Source organism: Aspergillus terreus, genomic scaffold, assembly GCF_000149615.1.
Source record: "Aspergillus terreus NIH2624 scaffold_13 genomic scaffold, whole genome shotgun sequence".
In the NCBI taxonomy this organism is placed as follows: Eukaryota; Fungi; Ascomycota; class Eurotiomycetes; order Eurotiales; family Aspergillaceae; genus Aspergillus; species Aspergillus terreus.
In genome coordinates, this window is record NT_165936.1 from 102,543 (window position 1) to 126,689 (window position 24,147).

Genomic DNA, 24,147 nt, shown 5'->3' on the forward strand with positions numbered 1-24,147 from the left:
ACAGTGCCTTTCGAGCCAGAACCTCATCGAGCTCGCAAAGCTGCTTCATGAGTCGTGAGGCATACCCTTGACCGCGGAATCTACATCGGTGAATACGCGACGCTATGTGTGATCGCCTCGGCCACGTTGCCCTCCGGGTCACTAATCCACGAGCGCTTTCGGAACGTTTCGCAAGATGCTAGGAGAGGTCGCTGGTCTGGAGGGAGATTCTTGTCCACCGAAACCCAATGGCTCATCCCTCCATTCGTGGCGAGTGGCACGGTCATCAGGTCCCCAGCCTCTTTGACATAAATATCCACGGAGAGGGCGCCTTTCCAGGCGTCCGAGATCAGGCTCCATATTGCCATTTTCCCGCCATCGGTAGGATGGGCGAGGTGGAGCGATGGGGATCGTGCGTCCGGTAGGGGGTGAGTCGTCCATTGAGCTCATGTTGGCGTATTACAGTCAATGCGTGTTGCCGCCCGTTGAATGAGGTGATAACAGAAAACTTGGACCAGGCTGCTGCCACATATATAACTAGGTGCTGAATGTCGTGTTCAGCCCATTGTTCCGGATTACACACGTTACCTACCTAGTACTAGGTAGGTAGATGGTTTCTGGGCCCGACAACCAGCACAAAGAACTCCCCCTTCCGTCCCTCTCGGGTAAACATACAGCCCCAGCGGACCAGGTGAAGCTATTCCCGTCTCACTTCTTTCAGTAAACGCTGTTATCCACCTGCCCGACAGACGTGCACGCCCGTGTAACCCTGTCAAACTACGAGAATAGCCATACATATTTACACTTTACATACCACTCGGAGTAAGTAGAAAGGCCGTTTATTCCCTATCCCCTTAGTTCGAACCTGCAAATATACCTTGTAAGCCTTTCAGGGTAGCGGCCTCCTTAGTATACAAAGCAGTCCCTAGAGCTCTATCCTCTAGACCGTCTATACAGCAGCAAACGCAATAGACACAGCCACTGTTTCAGTCCCTAAGACAACCAACGGAGTGTAGGCAAGCCAGAACACTTCCACTGCGTTCCAGCACCCCTGGGAGGGAGATGTCAAACTACATGAATAGCCATATATCTAAGCGGGTTACCCAATTTTGGTAGCGGAATGGTCATTTTGGTTGACAACCCTTATCCACAGACCGTCCCCCATCACCCAGTTATCTCCGTCTAGTATACTAGGCAAGTATACGATCTCGATTATACCTCGGAAGATGGACCCAATCTCCGCCATCGGGCTCCTAGCTTCGATATCGACCCTCATCCAGGCCAGCAAGGGGGCCTTGGACCTGCTCGGAAGTTCCAAAGAGGCAGAGCAAGACCTCGCCAACCTTGCCATAGATCTCGGCCAGTTTGACGAAGCTCTGAGGGGATTTGAACGTGTCTTCCGCAGCCGTCAAACTAAGCACCATGTCTCCGGCGATGTTCTTCGAAAGGCGATCAACGACGGAAATGCTACACTGGCAGAAGTAGAGAAGCGCCTCACCCAGGTCTATAAGTCCGAACCCCCCACACTCCGGCGAGTTCGCTTTCTTTAACACAAGTCGCGGTTTGCAGCGCTCGGTGCTCGAATCCAAACCCAGTCCTCGCAGCTGCATGCGTTTATATCTCTGGTGCACGCGTGGGTGAAACCCTACCCTTCTTTCCCTTCGAATCTCTTTTATGCGGGGAATACTGACCTGCAATTCTTGAAATAGAGAAACTTTTCTTACCACGTGTAACCAAAATCTACGGCTGCTCGAGGCCTGCGCGGCAGTTGTCGACAAAATCGGGACTGGGGTTGTACCACCAGACGATGCGACACTATCGCCCGCACTCTGCAAGACGCAGTCCCGGAGCTCGTGCTCCAACGAGGCGCTTTCTTTCAGTGGTGCAAAGTTAGCGGTCGACTCGGCGTCCTCTCGAGAAGCTTCCGTGGCATCCTCAGCCTCCAGCGTTACTTCCACAACACTTTCCCATGACCACCAAAGGTGCAGCAGTGACTCTCAAGCGAGCGACCTACGGTCTGCTGTTAGTGCAAGATCTGGGTTACTCGTTATTCGTCGAGCATGTAGGCATGATTGCTACTGCAAATGCCATCAACATGATGTCGCGGAGTCAAAGAGCGGATTCTCACGGCTCAACGCCCGGATATTTCACCACAGTAGCCAGCTGAAGAGCGAGTGTTCCGATCCTACCTGTGCAGGAGCGGCTATGCAGAAGCCCATCCCCATTTCGTCCTTTAAGAGGGCCATGTTGCATCTGATGACGTCAAACAGTATCAAGATTCGGTATCGCTTGAATACCTATCGCATGGTCCCCGTGGGGTCCAACGCGATGCGGTACGTCAAGCACGGGAATTTGTCCAAGTTGAAGGCGGCTATTCAATCAGGTGAGGCGACGCCTTGGGATACGGCGAGCGACGGATGGTCGCTTCTACACGTATGTCCATGGCGTTCTCTGCGGTGGTACCCAACGCTAACCATGCCTTGTTGTGTAGACTGCAGCATACGCACGACAGCTAGAGACCGTCCAATATCTAGTTGAACTGGGAGGAGACACTGGTGCGTCTGATTTGGGGACAAGGTATCTATTATATTCCATTACCAGTAGTTCATCGAGCCACTATACAAATCGCTCCAAGCTAATGTCATTAGAAAACCCGTTGATCTAGCATTCCTCAAATCTATTGGGCCAGACGCCACGCAAGCCGAGAAAGACCTTGTCGATGTCTTTTCCAAAGAAGATGATTACATCGACGACTACGAATTTACCCCCATTCACATCGCCGTCTTTGGTCTGTATGAACACTCCGACCCGGAACGGCCTACTCTCCAACGACTAATAGACTTCGTTGACAACGCGAACGACGCACCCCCCGACACAAACTGGGCGGCCTGGAAAACGAAATATCACCACCGATCCCCGTTATACGTGTCAATAATCGAGCAATACCGGGCCTCCGCAGCCGAAACCGGCAACACGAGCAGAGCGATTCATAATCTCATCGATCAAAAGGACCGCAAGTTCCATTGGACACCGCTTCACTCGGCCAGCGTGACTGGGCAGGCCCAGAAAATGAAGATTCTTGTTCAAAACGGTGCTGATCCGTTTATCCAGTCAAATCTGAGTTTCAATATCATCCATGCGGCCGTTGAGTCAAATGCATGCGAGAGTTTACGCTATGCACTGGAAATCTCTAAACACCATCCAGAGCAGCTCAATCTCAACCAGGCCAATATCTGGGGTGAAACACCGCTTATCATAGCCGCGCAGGGCTGTCGGGTTGGCTGCGTGAAACTACTCCTGGACGCCGGGGCTGATAGGAATGTTCGACAAGAGAACCAACAGGTTGCCCTGCACTATGCAGGGCTGTCTGGCAGGGCAGAGCGAAGGAGAGAGACCGCCGCACTGCTTTGCAATCAGAATGGGACCGAGCTTGAAATTGACGCGCAGGATGAGGATGGAAGGCCACCTATCTTTGACTTTTTGGACGATCCGGAGTGTTTTAAAATCCTCATCAAACATGGCGCAAGACTGGACTAGTGTGATACCGCTGGTAATAGTCTCTTTCATCATGCTTGTATGCAGGGGGAGGTGGACTCACTGAAGACTTTGCAACAGCTATCAAGCAACGCAAAGGATATCATCCGGCATAAGAACCTTGCGGGCAATACAGCACTGATCGAAGCACTACGGCATACTAATGTCGGCTGTGCGATGGTGCTCCTGACGCTGCCAAGACGTTGGAGACATGGTGGGCCAAGACGCATGGGCCGCCGTTCACTATGCGGCAAAACTGGGTGATGCTGGATTGTTACAAGCAGTGATGGAACACCCGGGTTTCGTCCGCGGGTTGAGGACGGGAGATGGCAAGACGGCGAGGGTAGTGGCTATGGAGGCCGGGAATTGGCGGGGAGAGACGAAACAGTTGTTGAATACCTTTAACACAACAGTATGATGGGTGAACCATCACATACCCACGACGTGCTTCAGAAATGGCTCCCAGGATACTTATCAAACCAGGGCGTTCCGTATTGCCTGAGCCTAGTTGGTCATGGCCAAAAGTGGAGGACCACCCTTGTATTTAAGAATGTTCAAGATTCGCCATAGGAACGTCGTAATCAACCTCTTCTTTTTGGAGCTACTCTGTATGGCTAGCCCCCAAATCCTCAGCACCTTGGGTCCATGATCAGCCAGCTGGTAGTAGAGTGTTGGCGCTATATACCGTAGATCAAGAGCTTCAAAGGCACCTTGGACGTAACTGTGAGACGTAAATCAGAATCATTCAAACAGATCATTGCTATGCAGATCTGGAGAGACTCGGGGCACTAGTGCCAATCCTTCTGAAGGACCTCAATCGCTTCCTCGCACCTTGACGTGGTGCATGCAAGAGGTACACAATAGTTATGTTCTATATAGTTCCTATCATAGAACCCTTAAGTACATACGACCATAGGGTGTGGAAAACAGGGCTTCCCGTCCGCTCAGCCGTACTTAAGCCACACGCCGGCAGGTTAGTAGTTGGGTGGGTGACCACCAGCGAATCCCTGCTGTTGTATGTTTTTCTTTTTTCTTCTTTTTTTTTTTTTTTTTTTTTTTTGTTGTGACGATGGGGGATGCACTTGAGAAATACGATGTCATCAATCAATGTACTAGGTAACTATTAATCCACCAACTACAGGTGCCTCTTCAACACCCTCTGCCTATTCGTGCTCAGCCCTAGACCTGAAGTGACTTGCTCGTTCCTACTATGCGTGCACCCTATCAATTCTACTAAGATAATAGCGTTGAAGGCCCCGAGAGAGTAGTGAAGAGTAGCTACTTTCCCTGTTCTTCTTACTATTTTTTTTAAATGAGGATCAGTTGCGGCCGTCGCAGGCAACCCGCTTTACAGCGCCTCAAGTGTCGCTCCAAGACTCTCAGCAGCGCTTGGAATTTATAGTGCAACGAAACGAGGAAGAGCACAAGCCACTGGGCGAGGAGCTAAATTACAGTCAAAGCAAAGACAAGGAGATATGACTTGAGGATGCGATGTGAAGTCCGATCCTTGTCAGGGACCTAAACGAGACCGAGTTTCTCTTCGCTCCAGGAAACCCAACTCTCAACGTGCCTTAGAACGTCGCCGAGTTCGCCTGAGCGTATTTCGAAATACTCCTTGTGTCTTTTTCCACAGCCGCACAACTCGTCATATTTAAACCGTTCTAGTGTCTTGTGAATCAATTTCTCCACCTGGTCACAATTCCGGATTTGATGATGAGAGTCTCGCTTCGACTTTGGTTGTGGATAGGATGCGATCAACTGAAGCCGAGCGCCGGGATAGCAGCCTCTTGAGTGAGTGGTCGAGCGCTCTTTGATGTCGGATGTACGCCCAATTTTGATTATTCCCTTCTCCAGACTTTGCTGTTTCTCGAATCTAACCTTACATACGTAAATGATTCCGCGTTTTGTATCTGCCGGCCGCACCATTATTTGGGTCAGGGGCCAATGCAGAGATCCATCGATCCCTGGGGGTATCTCTTTCCTCGGAGTCTCGCAGAATACCTTATGAGGGTCTTCTGGAATGCTCACTGCAGATACTCTCGGTTTCCGAGAACGAGGTGGTGGTGGTGGTGGTGGTGATGGTGTTGTCTCCACAGTCGATTTTGACCAGCCCGTTTCTCCTGAAGCGGGCTCCAGACGCGCACTGCGCTGCCCAATATGGAGTTCAAGCTTTGAAACTCCGTCATCCCAAATGAGAGACATATTGGGTGTTCCCTCGTTGATGGGACGGCTATTCCCCTTGGGAGTCGTCGGAGTCGTCATCACTTGTAGCGAGTCGTTTTCCAGACCCAGCCTTTCAATTCCAGAGATCAGGTCCCCGACATTTGATGTGTGGTTGACCCCAGTAGGCGAATCGTTGGTCGATGCATCTTCATCGGCCAGGATTATAACGTCGGATTTTCCGTGTTGCCAACAGAGACGGCTGCCAGGTCCTGTGTTGCGTCTACAGCGATTGTCTTCTTTGGTCATCGCAAGACAACGCATGTTCAGCTACAGGGTGATTGGACGGTTGCGGCATGCGCGTATGTAGGAGAATGATTGAGTCTATTGGCAAGCACAAGGGAGGTTGTGTGTCAACAGCCGACCGAAAGTGTAGAATCTGCTGAAGAAATAAAACAACACAGGGGAAGGAAGAAAGCGGGAAACCTGAGGGGAAGCTAACTGTCAGCCTCACATTCAACAGTTTGCATTTAGGGGTAACTGGCCTCGAACTGTAGCGAATTGGATTGGATCATTAACCAGCATCCTGGCCAATGCTAGGGTTCATGCTGGACACCAGTGAGGTGCTAATGCACTGCGGCACAGTCACTCCTGTGCTAGTATGGAGAAACCCTTCGGCACGGCGACCTGCCTCTCCAGTTGGAATCCGTCTCTTATATTCTCAGAGGGAGATAGACAAGGAGTAAAGCCTTTTATGTTGGGTGCATGTGTCAAATTTAAGAGGCCCAAAACACTAACCACCGGACAGGAACACCAGGTGGTGTGCACAAGTTGCCCCAAACCCTTGTCTCGACAGCCGCTGCTAGTGATTAGTGTGTATATGTGGGCTCTACTACAACCCACATAACTCAGGCAGGCATTGCCGAGGGCTCTCTCTGAGCGTCAGCTGGAGTAGCCCTACAATATTCATATTCTACTGCAGACTTTAGTTGAACCCCCTGTACCTACAAGAGTTCTCCTCGTGTCTCAGGGAAAAGCAACAGCATAGCCTATTCATTGTCTGCAGTATGTCTGCGTTATGCGCCCAATAATACTGAATGACATGCACAGCTTACAGAAAAAGAAATATCTCCGTTGGGATAGCGGATCTAAGTAGATACGTTTGGTCACGTGACCGGGATCCTCACACAACGATGTCGTCCGAAAGAGGAAATTCTGTTCCTCTCCGACTCGAACCATCCCGCCAATTCCTCCTCTTGGCTTCTGCAGCATTTCCAGGATCCGCGACAAAGCTTTCTCTCTGGTCCTTGAAGAACGAAACCCAGGTCTCCTTCCGTTATCCTTTTCAATCGTTCATTTTCTGATGAAGAATTCCCCACTGGCACGTTTGGACATGGAGAACAATCTACTTGAAAGCCTCCTCGATCTTGAGGAAGAGTTTTACCAAGAGGGTTTTAATCTCGGTGCTGCCGATGGCGCACAAGCTGGTTACACGGAAGGCAGCGTCTTCGCTGTGGAGAAGGGGTTCGAAAAATTCCTCGAATTGGGAAGACTCTACGGCAAAGCCCTCGTTTGGGCTCAAAGACTGGCGGATGCAGACCCCTCGAATTCGTTTAGCGCGGATCGAAATCAGAAGGGGGCCTCTGGTGTGTCGCATTCGTCTACAGAACCCGATCAGGGCGTTTCGATGGCACCGGTCGTTTGTAAGGAGATGGTGAGCTTCCCACCAAGCACCAGGCTGGCGAAAAATATCGACACCCTCTTGGAATTGGTGGACCCGGCGTCTCTGCCCATGCAGAACACCGAGGACGCCGTCAATGATGTGGATGAGCGCCTGAAGGGGGCCATCGTCAAGGCCAAGCTCATCCAGCGTGCGTTAGGGGAACGGGAAGACACCGCCGACATCCGCCCCGATGCCAAAGAGACTCCGCGCTCCGGAGACGGCACTGGCAGCATCGAAGATATCAGCTCGTTGAGCATACGTCACTGATCAACACTCCAATTGAGAAAAATACGAGTTGTCTTGCCTCCATCCCACGCGGATTCTCTTCCCGGAGTTACTCCGAGAACAGGGTGCATCCCCGCATCGAAACCGAAGCTTCCGGAGTATTTCCTCCCTCTCTCTCGGTCTGGGGATCGACGCAATTATTGTCTGGCTCTTCGCGCATGGGCGAAGATCGCTACTCCACAAATCATGCATGACCCCCACGCGAAGGAATTTAGCTGTGGTCCATCACGGCATCCCTTGACTGAGACCCAAACCCCCTCAACGGACAGCCACCGAGCCTCCGTGTTTATAAGTTGTTGAGACCAAACACAAGGCTCTTCTACCCTCGGTTACGAGAAGGCCACCAGTTATATATCTTGGCTCTTCGGAGCAATACCTAGAAAGCACTCCAAACTAAGAAGCCTTCCATCCCGGGCTAGTACCGTCTACAATGTATTTGAGCTCCTTGATAAGCTTTTCCCTCTTTGCTGGGATCGCTCGCACGCAAACTGGCGTCACTACGCCCATCTCTGAGGCGTGTGGCCCGTCAGTGGTGTGCATCAATCACTATGCGAATGTTCTGCCGTAAGTCGGCTGCCACTCAGAAGCCTTCAGGAAGCTCAACATCCTCTGACCCTATCAGCTATCACTTCTTTCGGAATGTCTCGACCATGGATGACATATCCACCTTTGGGGATACCATCGCGAACGGTACTACCCTGAAAGACGTCAAATCAGCAGACTTCGTCGTCTACGACAAAGAGCGTGGCCTTGAAATTCTCGGCCCCAACCCAAGCTATGAGTACATGTTTCATGTCTCGGACGCCGTCCACGAAGCCCCCGTATACGTCAAATCCCAGAACAAGCTTTGGCTCTCGCAGCTCGCCCCTCCCCCAGGCTACCTGCCGCAGCTCGTCGTGGATCTGAACCAGGATCCTCCCACTCTCTCAGAGTACCTCTCTGACCCGCCAGTCTACGCTCCCAACGGCGGCACCTTCTACAACGGCAAGATCATCTGGGGTGCCTCTGGCGGGAACCGTTCAATTGGCGGCGGCGAACAGCGCGTCGGGCTGAGGACCCTGGACCCGGAGACCAACAAGTCGACCAGCCTCGTCAACAACTATTTTGGCTACTACTTCAACACCATCGACGATCTCGCTGTTCACCCCAAAACTGGCGATATCTGGTTCACCGATCCTCGTGAGTGCTCTCCCCCCGGTCCACGGACGGCGCCCGTCCCACGCGAGAAATCCAACACTGATGATCAATAGAGTATTCGTGGTTCAACGCGCTCACTGACACGCCGCCCCAACTCCCCTGCGCAAGCTACCGGTACAACCAGACCTCCGGCGCCGTGTTCGTGGTGGACGATACCCTGGGCCAGCCCAATGGCATCGCGTTCAACCCCGAGGGCACAATCGTGTACATCAGCGACACCGGCGCCGTCAGCGCGCCGATCAACCCGGCCGAAGGCCAGCCGGGTAGTTCCTTCAATGCTACAACGACAAGGTATGCACCCAACCGAATGCGGGACCCTGCATAAGCAAACGAAAGAACGACATGGAAAACTAATTGTTTTCTTGCATGTAGTGGCGTCTACGCCTATGACGTGTCCGAGGACGGCACCAGAGCTATCAACAAGCGTCCCTTCTACAGACCGGCTGGCTTCATCCCGGATGGACTGAAAGTCGCGGCTAACGGATACGTCGTGGCGGCTACGGGACCGAGTGTTGATGTGCTTGATCAGTATGGGCAGCTTCTCGTGACCATCCAGACGAACTATACGGTGCAGAACTTTGCCTGGACCGGACCAGAGCTCAAGACGCTGTGGATGATGGGCAACGGGGGCATTAGCAAGGTTGAATGGAATTTGGAAGGACAGGATCTAAAATAGCGGCTTCGGTGTTTTCGATGCTGAAGAGTAAATATTAACCACTAACCTTTGCAGAGTCATTAATACTATTTTAGCAATGTATCACTGAAAGTAACACCCACAAACCTTCATCCAATATAGAACTAATAGTCCACAGGATCATCAAGGCAAGGAGTCGATATTAATGTATTCTTCAGTAAGGTTCTGTTCATACAACATCCCTAAACAAGTAACACCCGCTAATGTCGACAACACGCAAGGAAACACATAATAACACAGGCACAGAAATAAGATACTGAACAAACATGCTTGCTGTACAGCTCAAAGCGCTAGGATGCTCATCTTGCTCGTCCTGCTTCCGCACCACCAAACAAGACCAGCACAATCTCATCTAAAATCGTAAACACCAAATGAGTGTTTAGGCGCTGATTGTTCAGAGTCGCAAATATCCGCCGAGCTGCTCCCTGCGCATTGGCACGTCCCACAACATTGCCTGCAAGGTCGGGAACAAGCGTAGCTAGGACAAGGCTGGCCTCGGCGCGACTCTTCAGCCGCTCTGACGCAGTGCGGATTTTATTTTCGCGGAAAACACCGCCCGGCCAGAGGGTGTCCTTCGCCAGACTGAGATACCGGAGGAGAGATTCATCCTGGACTAGTGACCGCGCTCCCTCGCGGACCTTGCGCTCGATTGTACCGCCGAGCAGCTGGTGGAGGACAACAACAACAGCGCGGCCTCGTAGCCAATTGTTGCCTTTGTTGAGCTCGAAAACTTCGAGGAACAAGTCACAGATTGGCTTGATGAATGGTTCTAGCTCACGATCCTCAAATGCATTCAATTCGGCTTCTGCCTCTGCAGCAGTTACTGCGTCTTCGGTAGCTAATCCTGAGTCAGGCGCGCTGCTGGCCTGTTGACTAGTGGCTGCCGAGATCAGGCTCTGGCCAGCAGTCGAGAGCTGGTCCAGAACGCCAAAGTTTCCAAGGAAATCGTCCATTCCATCAGCGACCGAATTGTATATCCGAGTCACAAGGTCCTTGGTCTCTCCATCGCCGGTGCTTTCATCGCGAGGAATAATAGCACGCTGGGAGAGAAAGGCTCGCAAATCACGGCTCCGGCATACCTCAGGAAGAAGTAACAGCTTCTGCAGATATGCTTCTAGCGCGAGGCGTCGCTTCTGCAGGAACTCTTTCTGGAGCTTCATGACCATGCGTCGCCGTGGGAATTCCAGATGACGCACAGATGGGTATCTCAAACGTAGCTTATGATGGAGCTCATGGAACTCGCTATATCGACGAGCGACAGCCCAGGATGCTGCAGGCATCTGTTCTCCAGCGTTCCTTTGCACCTCAATCACATCTGGAAGTCAAGTCAGTCAAGTCGAGAGAGTTGATGGGAGTCACATACACATAGCAAACTCTCGACCATCCTCCTCTTTTCCCACTACAATGGATTTGATTCGGACGGTCGATCGGCCGTACAGGCTATTGTCGCTTTCCTGGATGATATACTGCTGTCGCTGCATCTCCTTGCGGTGGATCTCACGTTGGATGCTGGCTTTGGACTTTCGCAAAATTCTGAGCTCTGCTGTATTGTTCGTGAGTTCAGCCTTCCGCGTCAGCGTGTCTACTACAGACTCCTGAGATGCAAGCTTGTCAATATCTGCCGTCAGGGCCTCGATTGCTTCCGTCAGACCAAGGTCTCCAGGAGCAGCTTCATGAACTTCATCTGCCGGGTCCTTTTCTGCTCCTATAGGCTCCTCGTATTCGTCTTCTATGAATCTCTGCTGGTCGGGAAACAGGTCGTCAGAAAACACGCCAAGGCGAGAAGACTGATCTATGAGACCAAGTGAAGCAATGCTTGGTTTGCCTCTTTCCTCTGAGCGATGCTCTGGTCGCGTTGACTCTACCGAGCTGCGCGGGGACCTCTCATTACTCGACAGTCGAGAAGTGGGACTATCGATGTTTTTGAGATCCTCAATTTTACCGTTTTTCGGTTCATTGGTGATGATATCATTCAATGCAGCTTCCATGGTTTCGATGACTTGGGTCTGGTTCGTTTCACTGTCGCCATTTTGTGAGTCTTTACCAAGGCTTTGCGTCGACATGGCGAGTGGATCAGTATCATAGTCATCGTCGAATAATGGTGCTGACCGTTGCGAGTCGAGGGAGCGTCGTGGCGATTCATCGTCGTCAAATAGCTTACCCATGGCCCGTACGTCACTCGAGGAGACGGCGGCCCTCCGTAAATCTTTTGGCCTGGTTCCTGAATTTGACGTGGTGCGGCTCAGCAGAGGAGGGAGAGGCTTTCTCTCCGGCGCGTCGGTGAGAGGCGAGCTTGGTTGAGGACCTGGGGTCGAACGAGACCCAGAGTTTGATGCTTCGTCCGATGCAAGGTACTTGTAGTACAAGTCAGATTTCTTGAATTTCGGATAGTAAGTACTCTGGAGTTCCTCCAGGACTGCCGATTGAGTGGTCAAGATCACTGTCCTAGCCTTACGGTACTGTTCTGGAGTCGCACGTTTCCCAGCGGCCAAGAATGCTTTCACGGCCCGACGAGACTCATCCGTCACTTTCAACTCGGGTTTTGCAAGGTATGTCTCGCTAATCAAGGCTATGTCATTCCGGTCCGTTGTCGTCCAGGCTGTAGAGCTTGGAGACGTCTCATCGCCGAAATCATCCTCGAGTGGGTTACGAAACCCGTCCACTACGATCCAAAATTGCACAAGGGACATGAGCTGTTGTCGGTCCATGAACTCCATGAAATAGGAAAGGCCGGAAGCATCATGCATCACGTCTACCAGCGACGCTTCGTGCGTGTGGGGTGGCTTGGTAGGACGGAAGTAGGTAGTGGCCGCCGTAGTGAGGGATGTCTGGTAGTTCCCAGGAGTTGAAAGTTTGGCTACCTTCTGATCCAAGACTCTCTTTCCTGTTTCAAGCCGGCGAAGGTAGACAGGGTCCTGCCCTTCCACCATCGTTTCCCGCTTCAGTTGGCTTGCAACTAGCGCTCTGAAGCGTCTGGCATCGGACAGGTTGTTACAGCGACGGATAGCCCTCACAAAGCGTTCAAAAGCCCGTTCCGAATCATGGGGCCCTAGTCGTGGAAAGGCCTGGGCGTGCTTCGATTTTGGGACCGGAGAGGCATGCTCGTCCAAAGCAGCCCGGAGTTTTCGAACCGTCTTGCGATCTTGAATCGCCGAACGGCCATAGGCTTCCATCAACTGATTCCAGGTATCAGGGTCCGACAAGGCCGACAAGAGTGGAAAGAGCACGGCGCATGCAACTATCTCCTTCACCAAAACCGACACAATGCGGCTATTCAGGACATTCTCAGGGAATAATTGCGGTAACAACGCAACCGCGATCTTCCGCAGGTATTCCTGCTCCACCAGCTTTTGATCAGAAAACGATAGGGCTGCAGCAGGGTGCAGTTGGCCATCACGGTACTTCTTCGCAATAGCGAGGTCCAGCTCCTCCGATTCGGTAACATTGCGAGTCAGATGTCGACCCCGTACTGAGCGTTCGGCGACATCAAATTCCTTGATGTGGGCGGTTAGGATAGGAAATATGCGCGAGACGAGAAGCGAAACTAGATCCTCGGATAGCAGCCTGTCACGAAGGTTTCCCACTGCTGATCGAACCACTCGGTCGACCTCATTGACGAATACCGGGCTTGGACTGATTCGTTGGTACCAGGAAGCGACGAAGTCCCGAGTGATCAAACTTAGCAGCTCGTCGATGCCCTCTGAAACAACGAACGATTGTGGATAAAGTGAAGACGGTTGGTAGATTGCGCGTGTTTTGGATGTCTGGACTTCATTCTGCCAGTGGTGAGGAGATAAGAACGCGACGGCGGGGAGTTTCGAAGGCGATCTTAGCGACTTGGGAGTTCGTGTGGTAAAGAGGATGAGACCGATAAGAGCGGAGAACGAAAGAAAAGCCCCGAGAAGCACTGCATAGCCCAAGTATCGTAAGACCGGAAGCCAGCTCACAGCCAACCCCCAAGCAATGAATGCACCCGTGCCGAGTAGGACGAGATCGCGACGCTTCAGGGCCATTCTCCCCGGAAGACAGGTATGGTCGGTAGGAACTGTCCCATGACGATCAAACAGCGAGAAAAGGACGCCTGGCAATCCTAGAGCGAGAGGACATGATTTTCAGCAGATGATATATATGTCAGGCGATGGGGGAAGTGGGGAGAGACTGGGATCAACTCCATCATCCACTGTACTGTACTGATAATGATGTTGAAAGGCGGTGAGCACTAGCAGGGCGGGTTATACCGGGTTATGCAGACGCCTGACATAATCACAATAGTGAAGACGTCATGCCGCTTCGGGTTTGTTTTCCTCAACTTTCTTCTTCCAACTTCCCCCGCTCATTCTTTTCTCCTCTCTTCCTCCTCCACCTCTCTCGTTGCTCTCCACCACTTCTCCGGTGCTCCGTTTCTCGTCTCTCGCCATGGCTAGCCTCACGGATTTTGTCGACTTGTCCCAACAGACCCTCCAGTGTAGGTCTTTCTCCATCTTTCGGGAGACCTTTCCCCGCATGTGATCCTAACTCCGCTATTCCAGGGTCTGCGTTGTCCATTGCCTTCAATCCCATCTTCTGGAAGTAAGTAGCCCCCACCTCTTTAACTTCTTTAAACGGTATAAGATGATGGGACTGACATATGATCCAGTATCGTCGCTCGTGCCGGTTAGTCATTCCTCAACCGCCTATTCCCCAACGTACCCATGGTCTTCGCCCCAACGCTACAAGACCATGACCCCTCTCGTCCAAAAGATCAAGGGAACAAGGAGAAAACTAAGCTTTACATGCGCCTCAACCTGTAGAGTATCGGACTCACTTCCTGACTCGTATATTCGGCGGTAATCCCTACTACGGCTGCTACTTCCTCGCCGTCACCATCTTCACTCTGGGAATCGTGCGCGACCACCTCTATCAACAGGCCTTGGAGCTCCAGCCCTTCTATGCCCCTGTGCACCAACCGATTCTGGGCGGCGCCCTCATCGCCGTCGGCTCCGTCTTAGTCGTTTCCAGCATGTGGGCCCTAGGAGTCACCGGAACCTACCTCGGCGATTATTTCGGTATCCTCATGGACGCCCCCGTCACCGGGTTCCCGTTCAACGTGACCGGCTCCCCGATGTACTGGGGAAGCACTCTGAACTTCCTGGGGGTCGCCCTGTACACCGGAAAGGTCGCCGGTATCTTCCTCACCGCAGAGGTCTTCATCCTCTACTGGTTTGCTCTCCGCTGGGAGGAGTAAGTATTTCCCTTTTTTTCCTTGGGAGTAATCTATGACCCGTGATTCCCGCCCATATGCGCCTACTCCGTTCTATCGTTCTGTTGATTTCTTCTCCCCTTACGCGACCACCCCGAAGAACGAGCCAGAATGATGCCGAGACTGTCGTGACTGCTGACACACGACCTTTGTAGTCCTTTCACTGCCGAGATCTACGCTAAGCGCGAGCGTGAGCGCGCGAAGTCAAAAAAAGGCGGCAAGAGACAGTAAACACCTCACAGCCTAGGCGAGACAAAACTGCAGTGCCGCCTTCACAGCGAGAGCAACAAACAACAGGGTTGCTACTCGGACGTTCAACACCAGTGCAATTCATGAGACGTGGACGAGGTCCACAGGTGTAGGTGTATAGAATTCAACAGTTAGGAGAAGTCTGCGGTTGTGGGGAGTTGGAGAAACATTGTGATGACAGGCACTAATCAAAAATTCGGGAGAGAGCTTATATAGACCGGTGGAGGTTGGTAATGGTGTTTCTCTTTACTGCTTCATTGTACATACGTACATGCTCACATGGACATACGTGCACGAAATCTACATCAAATTGCCTTCCTGCAAACCAAAACCATCCAAACAACCACCCGCCAGGTATCAAGAAAAGTTAAGTAACACGTTGCATATTTTCGTTAAATCTCATGGGAAAAGTGGGAATCGTACATGAATCGATAAGGAGACAGCCAGCTCATACTCCGCAACCAAACACACAAACACCGCAACTCCACGCTAGGGGATCTATATCGGAGGCAAGGCTGATGACTGTGCACGAGAGCAACTGTAGCAAACAAGGAAGTGAGAAATCTTCCATCCGAACACCCCAGTCTATCGCCGACCTCGACCCCTCTTGTTGGACGTCCGACTCTCCTCGACGGGTTCGATATCGTCCTCGTCGGCACCCTTCTTGAGGTCTTCGCCCTCTGCCAGACCCCATTTCTCGCGGTCGTACCAATCTTCGCCGTCACTCATTTCCCCTACATGTCCCTCGGCCTTGCACCACTCGAACACATCGTCCTTCATCCGGCAGGCCCGAAGTAGAGACTCGAGCATATGCTCGAATCCCCGCACGGTTTCCTCCTGTTTCTGGACGTACGACCAAAGCAGGCGCCGGGTTTCCTCGGCTTCGTTGGGTGGTAGACCGAAGTTAGCGTCGGGGCGGATAGAATCGGATACGAGGAAGAGAGGGTGTGGCGTTGGAAGGGTGCTAAGTGTGTCGGATGAATCCGAGGGGGAAGCTAGGCCTGAGTCGTCCTCTTGTTGCGGGTTTGCGGCGTTTGTCTGGGCCCGAGTGGTCATTCGGCGAGGCGGCTCGGGAGACGAGCCATCCTGCATTTCCTCATCCTTATCCGTCTCGTCGGCTGGGTTATCGTGTCGATCTGCACCATTGCTCTGCTCACCCGCCGGCCGCTCGTCATTCGTGTGTCCCTGAAGATCTCGACCGAGTGGCCCATCGGCACCTGACGTTCGATCTTGGTCTTGCTGCCCGGCTTCCGCTCTGCTCCCATTGACTTGCGTCTCTTGATCGGTAGTTTCAGGATGTTGAGGAAGGTCCGCGACGGGGGTATCGACTTCTTCGGACTTGGGCCGTCTTGTCTGCTCGGCGCTTGGATACTGTGCATCGGGAAGGTCTTGAGCGTCGGACATTTCAACGTCCTTCTCTGCGGTCTGGTCGCCCTGAGCGTCCTTGGATGAACCAGCCACGGAACTCGAATCGGGGACTCCGCCTTTGAGAACGCTTGATCCTCCAGCGACTGATGGAGTGACGATCCCATTCGGGGCTGATTGGCTAGCCGGTGAGCTTAATCCGATGTTAGGTATCCTGGGTTCAAAGATCCATCTGTCGTCTGGAGTTTCGACCGCTCCACACGGCATCCACGAAGCGTCACCCAGGAATTGTCGATGGAGGTTTCGCGCACGCCACAGAAGCGCGCGTTCCTGCCGGAGTTTCGCTTCGATGGCTTGTGTCATGTTTAAAAGCGCTTTTGACGTGTAGGCGTGTGACAGGGAGGGATGGTTGGGTAGTTCTGACGGGTGTTTGAGAGGGCAGAGGAAATCTACAACCGCACAATCAGGTCAATCAATACTTGATATCCAATGGCACTAGAAGTATTTAAATGTAGGTTGACAACTTACGTTCAAGTGCGATTTCCGAAAATGGGTTCTCCTCTGCCGCAGCAGCATCTGCTTCAGAGTCTTCATCGTCATCGTCCAGCTCGTCGCCTTCGGAGTCGTAACGCACGGGGTTCGGTTGAAGTATGTAGCGCGTATATCCGGCGTGTTCAATTTTCTATAGGTTGGAAGCCATTACAGTCAGTCCATCTGTTCAAAATAGCAATGAAAATCGAGCCCAGCGCAGTTGGCGGGACGCAGCACTGGATCGTAGCACGGCTTGCACAGAGCCTTACCTGTTTATATAGTTCCTCCGGGTGGATATACCCCAAAGCACCCTCGCGCACAAATCTCGCGTTTGCTCTGAGTTTATTCCCTCGATTCGTAGGCTGAGTGATCGGGTCGTCGGGCCCATTATCTAGGAAAGCGTCAGTGGCCGAGAACGCAGAGCAACATGAGGGGACAAAGTCCAAAGAAAACCAAGTCACGTACAGTCGTTCTCTTTGCGGAGGGCCTTTTTCATGCCCACGATGGTATCTGCGATTAGAGCCGCCTGCGCCGCCATGGCTACGGTTGAGGCGTGGGAGACGTCTCCAAGAACGGAGCGGATGAAGCCGACAGGGTCGAGAGAGAAGAGACTGCAGTGTCTGCAGAGGAGACGATCTGAAAAAGAGGGCCAATCACTTGAATGGCATACAGAGACCACTGTCCGCTCAAGGAAAGCCTGGGGCCAGCACGAGAGAGAGAAAGTCTGCGCAGTTGTAGGATTCCCTCAGTCACTCTGGCCGGGTCTGGGGAGCTGCTCCGATCGCCGTCGCTAGTCCGCTTTGGGCCGCGCGTGATAAGGGCACGTCGCACGTGATCTTCATGCAAGAAAACCGTCCTATCTATTCATCTAGTTCAATCATACATCATATCATGTCCGCCAAAATGTGTTCGCAGCAAACCAGTTAATCCCACCAGGAGACACCGGTGTATCTAATCCTCCGCATCTACCCAGACCCATATGCCTTTCTTGTCCGATCGCATGTCCTCTGTCGGCAGCACTCGCAGAGACTTGTTGAAATACGTATCGACCACGAGGAGTTGAGGTTGGATCCATTGACCTCGCTTCGATGCCAGTAGGTTGTATCGGACCGTGTGACGACTCAGGGGCACGAGCTGGACCACCATCGTTTTTGGTCCACTGAAAGCAAAATGCTCGCTGGCTTCCATCGTCAGGTTAAAGGTGAGGAAGTGAGTCGATGGGTTTTCCAGAGTGTAGTCTACATGGACCAAGCCCGGTAGAGCATTCGAACCGACAGCCGATGCAAGCACACGAGGCTCGCCAGATGGGACCACAAATCGAGGGACCGCTAGCGTCGATGTCGTGCTAGTGTGAGTGTTCTCGGAGCTTTCGTCACTACTCCGGCGCCAGACGATCTCTAAAGCAAGGTTCACCGCGGTCGGTCGTCTGTCTCCGAGCACGACCTTTTGCATGTCCAATGTGAAATTGGACTCGCGGAGCTCCTCCGGACGGATCTCCGGTGTATCCGGGCTGGCAACCTCTTCAGGACCAATATGGCAGGTCGATCCCCCGCCGATTCCGAGTAGTACAAGCGACACTTTCTCAATGACGAGCGGCTCTAGAGCGAAGGAGACAAGTTTCGAATTAAGACACCACCGTTGGTATAATCCTGCGGGCTTTGGTGTACCTTGACCTTCAAACATGTCGTCATCCACGGAGAAGAAATCCGGCCATGGTAGGGGATGCAGCCGGGGATGGAATTCGTAGTTCGCTTCGAATGGCCGTATAATGGACAGGCTCACTCTAGCCGTTGCAATGATGGGTGTGTGCACGTCTGAGACAAGGTTATATACGCAAGATATTTCCAACTCGTAGTCCGAAGCGTCCTCCGTGCCGGTGAGCACGATCTCTAGTTCTCGCCGCGCGGAGCTCTCCATCACTCCAATTGGGCGTTTCAAGAAATGGGCAACACCCTCAATAGGAGTGCTAGTTCCAGAGTCTTGAGGCTCTGCCGAGTCTTCTTCGTCGAGCCATGAGATCTTGGCTGCGGATTCCGGTCGGCCGAAAAGTCTGGTTTCTGTGAGAACATCGGCTGCCTCATCTTCATCGTTATGAATTCCCAGTTTAAGGACAATCCGCTCGTTCGTGTAGTAGTTATCCTTAAGGTTTGGCGTGGTGATCCGGATCTTGGGGGGTTTGGGCAGAATTCGGCACTGAGTAGTGTCACGACCTTTGCCTACCCTTCTTCGCGTCATGCCGTTGGGGCTTTGCTGCCACCAGAACGAGTTCCGATCGCCGAGATCTCTCACAGCACAGGCAAGGTCGAACTTTTCTTCCTCGATAAGCAGAGTGACTGATGCGACCCGCGACTCACCAGCTTCGCGCGGTGTGCATATCAAATTGTACACTTTGGTCTGCGAAGGTCCAATCGTCAAGTCGGCAACTCCAGTGAGAGTCTCTAAATGACTAGTGGGTGACTGAAGAGATGATACGTCTGCGGACAGCCTAGGCTCTTGCAGCGAAATGGATGATATGGTGCACGGGCTTGTAGTATCCGAGGACTCGTCATCGCTCGACTCAAGCTTTATAGGACGTAGACAACCCTCGAATACAACTTTGACAGCCGAAAATCTGATAGGGGCAGATGATGGCTGGGCACAAGATCGGATGACAAGTTGAACCGACAACGGTTCACCAACATTGCCTTCGGCATTTTGAATGACAAATGACGCCGTAACTAAGAAGTTTGATCAGTATGGGCCACAGTCCGTTTCAGAGCATGCCTACCACACGAAATGATGTCCTCCGCCTTCAGGACAATACATGGTTTTGGTTTCACCAGAGGGAGATCACCAAGACTCTTGTGAATGTCGTAGGACCAATCAGGCTTCGGTTGAAATACTGTAAGTCACATTGTGTCAGCACACGACGGGCGGCAGGGTAAATAATAGGAAGCATTGCTATGCACTCACCTCGGTTGAGTAACTCGCAATCTACCCTCAAGATGGTCTCACTATCCTGCACTTGCAGAGCACATTTCCTCAAAGCCCAGCCAAACCTTTCCATTAGACTCCACCAGCCTGCTTGTCTCCAAGAGAGAGTAGCCCATTGCGGCTGAAGCACATTAAAAGCTTCAGCCCAAGACCCAATACGCATGTACTCTTCCGCGATCTCCAGCCGGAGCCTTTCTGTCATTCGAACCTGGTCACGTTTCGAGAACTCCTCCAACGCTGCGTTCAGGGCTTTTAGGATCACGTTTGAATGGTCAAAGCCCGTCGATCCGGCCTGTGGTGCTTCTATGTGAGTTTCGGGAGCTAAGTACGTGTCATAGAGATAGGCCTTGCTGGCGATTTGAGAAGCAGGGGACTGGCCAGGAGGGATGCGGTCCTCTGCAGGGATCTGTTCCGCCAGAAGGCGACGTTGCATACTATGCTTAGCGGATCGGTATAACCAATATCCTTCATGATGGAGTTGTTCCCACGGTTTGATAATATCTCCGGGATGTGTTGTCTTCTCGCGAGGAACAAATATCGAGTATTGCTCGTTAAACTGATCCTGAGAAATACCCACAGAGGTGAAGTACGGGATACGTGCCTGACGAATAAGCTGCGCCATCACCATAGACCAGCGTGCTTCCCAGGCCTCCCAGCCATAGTTTCTTGTCCCTTTGCCTCGTCGATTGATGATGTCCTGCGAACGGGTTCGGTGTCGAACCCATGACCTTACTGCCGCTGTCGTTTGACCCATCTGAAGCAGGCAGCGAATGATACGTATCGCAATTGTGTCAGCTATAAGGCGTGTATCATTGAACCTCGGGCTCCAGCCAGCGATATTCTCGAAGACTTCTTGTCCGAACAGGGTATCATAGGCGCTTTCATAATTTCTTATGGCTGCGTCGATCTCTTGTCGAAATTCTGCAAAGATCCCCATTTTAAATTCGTATCTAACATTCCAGCCCTGGAGTGACAATGTCTGGGAGGTGCCACTGGTGGGTGGCGCGGTTGGAGGCGGTATTGTGCTTCGGTTTCGCTTTCGCCTTGCATGCTTGGACAGGTCCCGATAGTATTCCATCAACGATGGTTGAAGAAGGGACAACAACGAACCGGAGAATTCTTTCAATTCCGACGCGGTTGCATCTGGCGGGATGAGGAAGATAGACTTTTGATCGAGATTGGTTGCCCTCCGAATACTTGCTACTCGGTCATCCGCATCCCGAGCATAGTCGCCCTCGCCTTCTTCCGACAAGAGAACGACTATGAAACGGGTCTTGTATCCTGACGCAACCCATTCCTGTTTCAACCCATTGATCTCGATTTTTAGTTGATTATCGCGCAAGGAGCTCATATTTGGGTCAAGGCAAAAGGGAAAGAAGTTGATCACGGCGGCAGGGACGAGGCTCTGGTGTTTCGTGACCCATAGTGGAGTCAGTAGGCCGTCTGGGAAAGTTGGAGAGCTGGGTGTCAATGGAGATATCGGCGAATGGAGAACAAATGAGGGCGGTGATGATTTATCGTTATCGCCTGTAGGGCTCATGGGAGGGGACACAGGCGGGGGATCAGCCTTGCGTGGGGGTAGCCTGTAAGACTTTTTGGAGTTAGCAATGTTCCAAAAGACAACTTTCTGCGAGTTGACTGATGTGTCTTAGGCACAGGTTTGGGTGGTGCATCATTTGTAAATCTAGCCTGCGCTATCGCCGAACTTTTGTTGGGAGTGACGTGGGATGCGGGGAGGTCCAAGGACAATATGCGACTCACCCGCCCAATGCTTCTGATTCTGTATTCTACCCCCGAGGCTGTCGTGTGCATCTCTTCATTCGTATCCCAGGGAGCTTTAGAGGCATCTTCCTCAAGCAACGCCGTCCGCAGCTCCTCCGCGATTGCGCCGGTCAAGGGTGGAAAGTCTGAGTATATTTGGACACCTTTCTCTGGGAGGAGGGGATAGGCCACCTCGGCCACCTCGTCGGTCTCGGAGTCATGTTCGGCGGTTGGTTCAAGTCCTGAAATCAGGACAAAAGGAAGGTTGCGGGCAAGATAGTCTTCGGGGTAGGCGTCCATTGCGGACAAACGTTGGGTCGGCGGAGCTTGCGATCACCGCATATCTAACGAGAGAGAAGGTCGGAAGGGCCACCAACACGGGCGACGCGGAGATTGTTGAGGGATATTCAATGAATGATACTCGGAAAAATTTGAGTGAATAATAAAGAAAGACCAATATGTTCTGTCATGGGCCCAAGAACACGAGAGCGGAGGTCGTAGGAACGCGGCAGTGGGATTGTCGGAGATTGACAGGTGAGTTGGTTGATTCCATGCCAGAATGCCAAGCCTCCTCACCATTCCGCTGTCCCTCAAAGTACTGTATGTACAGTACTCTTTCGGATGACATTGATGGCAGCTTAAATAAACCGCCTACTGTGGCATTTTCTAGGGTCTGACTGTTGCATTGTCCAATGCGATAAATTTGCTAGATCAAAGTGCATTCTGTTCGAGATAGTCTTAACAGTTCAACAGAAGATATATTTCTACAACAGATGCAGAAAAACAAGACGAGAAATTTGAAGTGCCACGATCTAACGGATACAGCCATGAATCGCCCTCTATCTCCTCATTCAGAATCAGAAATGACCTCTTACTGATGGCAGACTCCACGAAGCACAACATCTTGGCGAACCTGAGCGAAATGAATCATGGGACCTATTCGAGACAGGGAGGACGACACAAATCGAGATTACCTCACCGAGCCTATTTAAATCAAAGTGAATCCGTCTATTATCCACTTCCATAGACGGGCAAGAAGGCCCTTTGCATTAGGGCGAGACGTTTTATGCAGGCGAGTGGAGAGGTCTCACGGTGGGAAGCTCATGAAGCGAGGATGCTTAAGTTTTCCCCTGGTACACAACCCAACAAATAACGTCACTTCTTATTATAAAGGGAGACGCAAACTGATTACTTCGTCTCAAAGTGAGACTGTTTCAATTACGAGCGTCCGATGATGCAGAATTGGTCTCTAAGCAGGGATCAGAAACGCGGGGAGGTCTGACCTTGTTTATACCATATGCTATATAGGCTCAGACATTTGCATGAGATACATATGCTTCGTTATGTACGGAGTATGGAGATAATTCATACTACTAGTACCAAGGCTACGGGAACACTGCGAGATCGAGGACTCCGATACCGTGGATACCCCAGAACACAGGATTGGAATGCATGAATGTGTGGTTCGGTGGGGATTCCGCTGCCCACGATCTCAGGAACCGCCCAGACTACGGAGTACCTCGTGGAGGTCAGACCGGGCGTTCCTTGGTCGTCGACTGCAAGGGTCGATTATTGTCATCCGTCATGCGTGTCCCGCCAATCAAGGGATATAGTATTGTTATTGTTACTATGTTGTAATTGCGACTGAGCTCCCGGAAGGATCGGTAGGGTCCCTCTATCAATGCAACTGACGTCGATTAATATCACGATCCACCAGAAACTAAATCTTATGGGTGGAATCCGGGAAGTGGATGGACCTTGGCGGAAGTGGGTGAGTGAGGTGAGTGAGGTGCGTGAGGGAATTCGATAGGTCGAAAACTACGTGCCTACTTAGTACTGATGAGGGTCGTGTATACTCCAATGTCTGCAGAGGTCTGCATATATTGCCTCTCCGTTTCGAGGACGAAATGCTGAAATTTGGATCTGCGAACCATGCGGAGGAAGTTTTCACGGTGGGATCGAATCAGTGGATGAACTAGAGCGAATCGGGCCTTCGGGTCGGAATCCAGCCAAACTGGAGGCAGTGGAGTGTTCATTTTTGCGCCGAAATTAACAAGACGGAGTGCGTCTCTGTAGAGAGTGGACATGTTGATGACAATTATAGAGTGAAGGAACAATAATCAATAGCAAGGGGACGATGGGGGAGATGGAGACTATGGCCTCATATCAACAGCATATAATGCTGCCATGTTGCCCCTCCAAGTCGATGGATGGACGACCCTGGGACTATCCCAGTTCGGATTGGACTCCGTCATATCAGACTATCTAATTAACTTAACTCATTGTATGGAGTCTTCATCCCCTATTTTTCTTCTCCCCCTCCTCGTCTCTATACACCAGCAATCCCTATTCGCTAATCCTTTCTTAGTTTCTGATTCTTTTCCCTTCTATACTAATACCCTCTTGTCTCAATCTTCTCTTCACCTCCTTTCTTGGACTTCATCCTCTATCCTTACT

General features: G+C 51.8%; 8 protein-coding genes across 8 annotated transcripts; 4 read left to right on the forward strand and 4 right to left on the reverse strand.

The window, feature by feature from the left end:
• Positions 1 to 1,205: 1,205 nt before the first annotated feature.
• Positions 1,206 to 3,516, forward strand: ATEG_08525 (uncharacterized protein; the record flags this gene model as incomplete). The annotated part of the gene is made up of 4 exons (XM_001217110.1): positions 1,206 to 1,489; positions 1,689 to 2,412; positions 2,471 to 2,556; positions 2,628 to 3,516. 4 exons carry the CDS (start codon positions 1,206 to 1,208, stop codon positions 3,514 to 3,516), a joined length of 1,983 nt encoding a protein of 660 aa, XP_001217111.1.
• A 1,515-nt stretch (positions 3,517 to 5,031) lies between these two features.
• ATEG_08526 (GIY-YIG nuclease family protein) lies at positions 5,032 to 5,997 on the reverse strand (the record flags this gene model as incomplete). Its single annotated transcript, XM_001217111.1, has 1 exon — positions 5,032 to 5,997. One exon carries the CDS (start codon positions 5,995 to 5,997, stop codon positions 5,032 to 5,034), a length of 966 nt encoding a protein of 321 aa, XP_001217112.1.
• Positions 5,998 to 7,066: 1,069 nt separating this feature from the next.
• On the forward strand, positions 7,067 to 7,663 carry ATEG_08527 (uncharacterized protein; the record flags this gene model as incomplete). Its single annotated transcript, XM_001217112.1, has 2 exons — positions 7,067 to 7,160; positions 7,341 to 7,663. 2 exons carry the CDS (start codon positions 7,067 to 7,069, stop codon positions 7,661 to 7,663), a joined length of 417 nt encoding a protein of 138 aa, XP_001217113.1.
• Positions 7,664 to 8,331: 668 nt separating this feature from the next.
• On the forward strand, positions 8,332 to 9,203 carry ATEG_08528 (SMP-30/gluconolactonase/LRE family protein; the record flags this gene model as incomplete). The annotated part of the gene is made up of 2 exons (XM_001217113.1): positions 8,332 to 8,860; positions 8,932 to 9,203. The coding sequence occupies 2 exons, from the start codon at positions 8,332 to 8,334 to the stop codon at positions 9,201 to 9,203; spliced, it is 801 nt and encodes a 266-aa protein (XP_001217114.1).
• Positions 9,204 to 9,871: 668 nt separating this feature from the next.
• rgsC (putative intermediate filament protein (Mdm1)) lies at positions 9,872 to 13,585 on the reverse strand (the record flags this gene model as incomplete). Its single annotated transcript, XM_001217114.1, has 2 exons — positions 9,872 to 10,887; positions 10,936 to 13,585. The coding sequence occupies 2 exons, from the start codon at positions 13,583 to 13,585 to the stop codon at positions 9,872 to 9,874; spliced, it is 3,666 nt and encodes a 1,221-aa protein (XP_001217115.1).
• A 403-nt stretch (positions 13,586 to 13,988) lies between these two features.
• Positions 13,989 to 15,042, forward strand: ATEG_08530 (bifunctional phosphatidyl-N-methylethanolamine N-methyltransferase/phosphatidyl-N-dimethylethanolamine N-methyltransferase; the record flags this gene model as incomplete). Its single annotated transcript, XM_001217115.1, has 5 exons — positions 13,989 to 14,037; positions 14,102 to 14,141; positions 14,209 to 14,225; positions 14,363 to 14,792; positions 14,967 to 15,042. The coding sequence occupies 5 exons, from the start codon at positions 13,989 to 13,991 to the stop codon at positions 15,040 to 15,042; spliced, it is 612 nt and encodes a 203-aa protein (XP_001217116.1).
• A 603-nt stretch (positions 15,043 to 15,645) lies between these two features.
• Positions 15,646 to 16,788, reverse strand: ATEG_08531 (uncharacterized protein; the record flags this gene model as incomplete). Its single annotated transcript, XM_001217116.1, has 1 exon — positions 15,646 to 16,788. One exon carries the CDS (start codon positions 16,786 to 16,788, stop codon positions 15,646 to 15,648), a length of 1,143 nt encoding a protein of 380 aa, XP_001217117.1.
• Positions 16,789 to 17,907: 1,119 nt separating this feature from the next.
• On the reverse strand, positions 17,908 to 21,990 carry ATEG_08532 (uncharacterized protein; the record flags this gene model as incomplete). Its single annotated transcript, XM_001217117.1, has 4 exons — positions 17,908 to 19,673; positions 19,724 to 19,837; positions 19,909 to 21,520; positions 21,691 to 21,990. The coding sequence occupies 4 exons, from the start codon at positions 21,988 to 21,990 to the stop codon at positions 17,908 to 17,910; spliced, it is 3,792 nt and encodes a 1,263-aa protein (XP_001217118.1).
• Between the last annotated feature and the right edge of the window lie 2,157 nt (positions 21,991 to 24,147).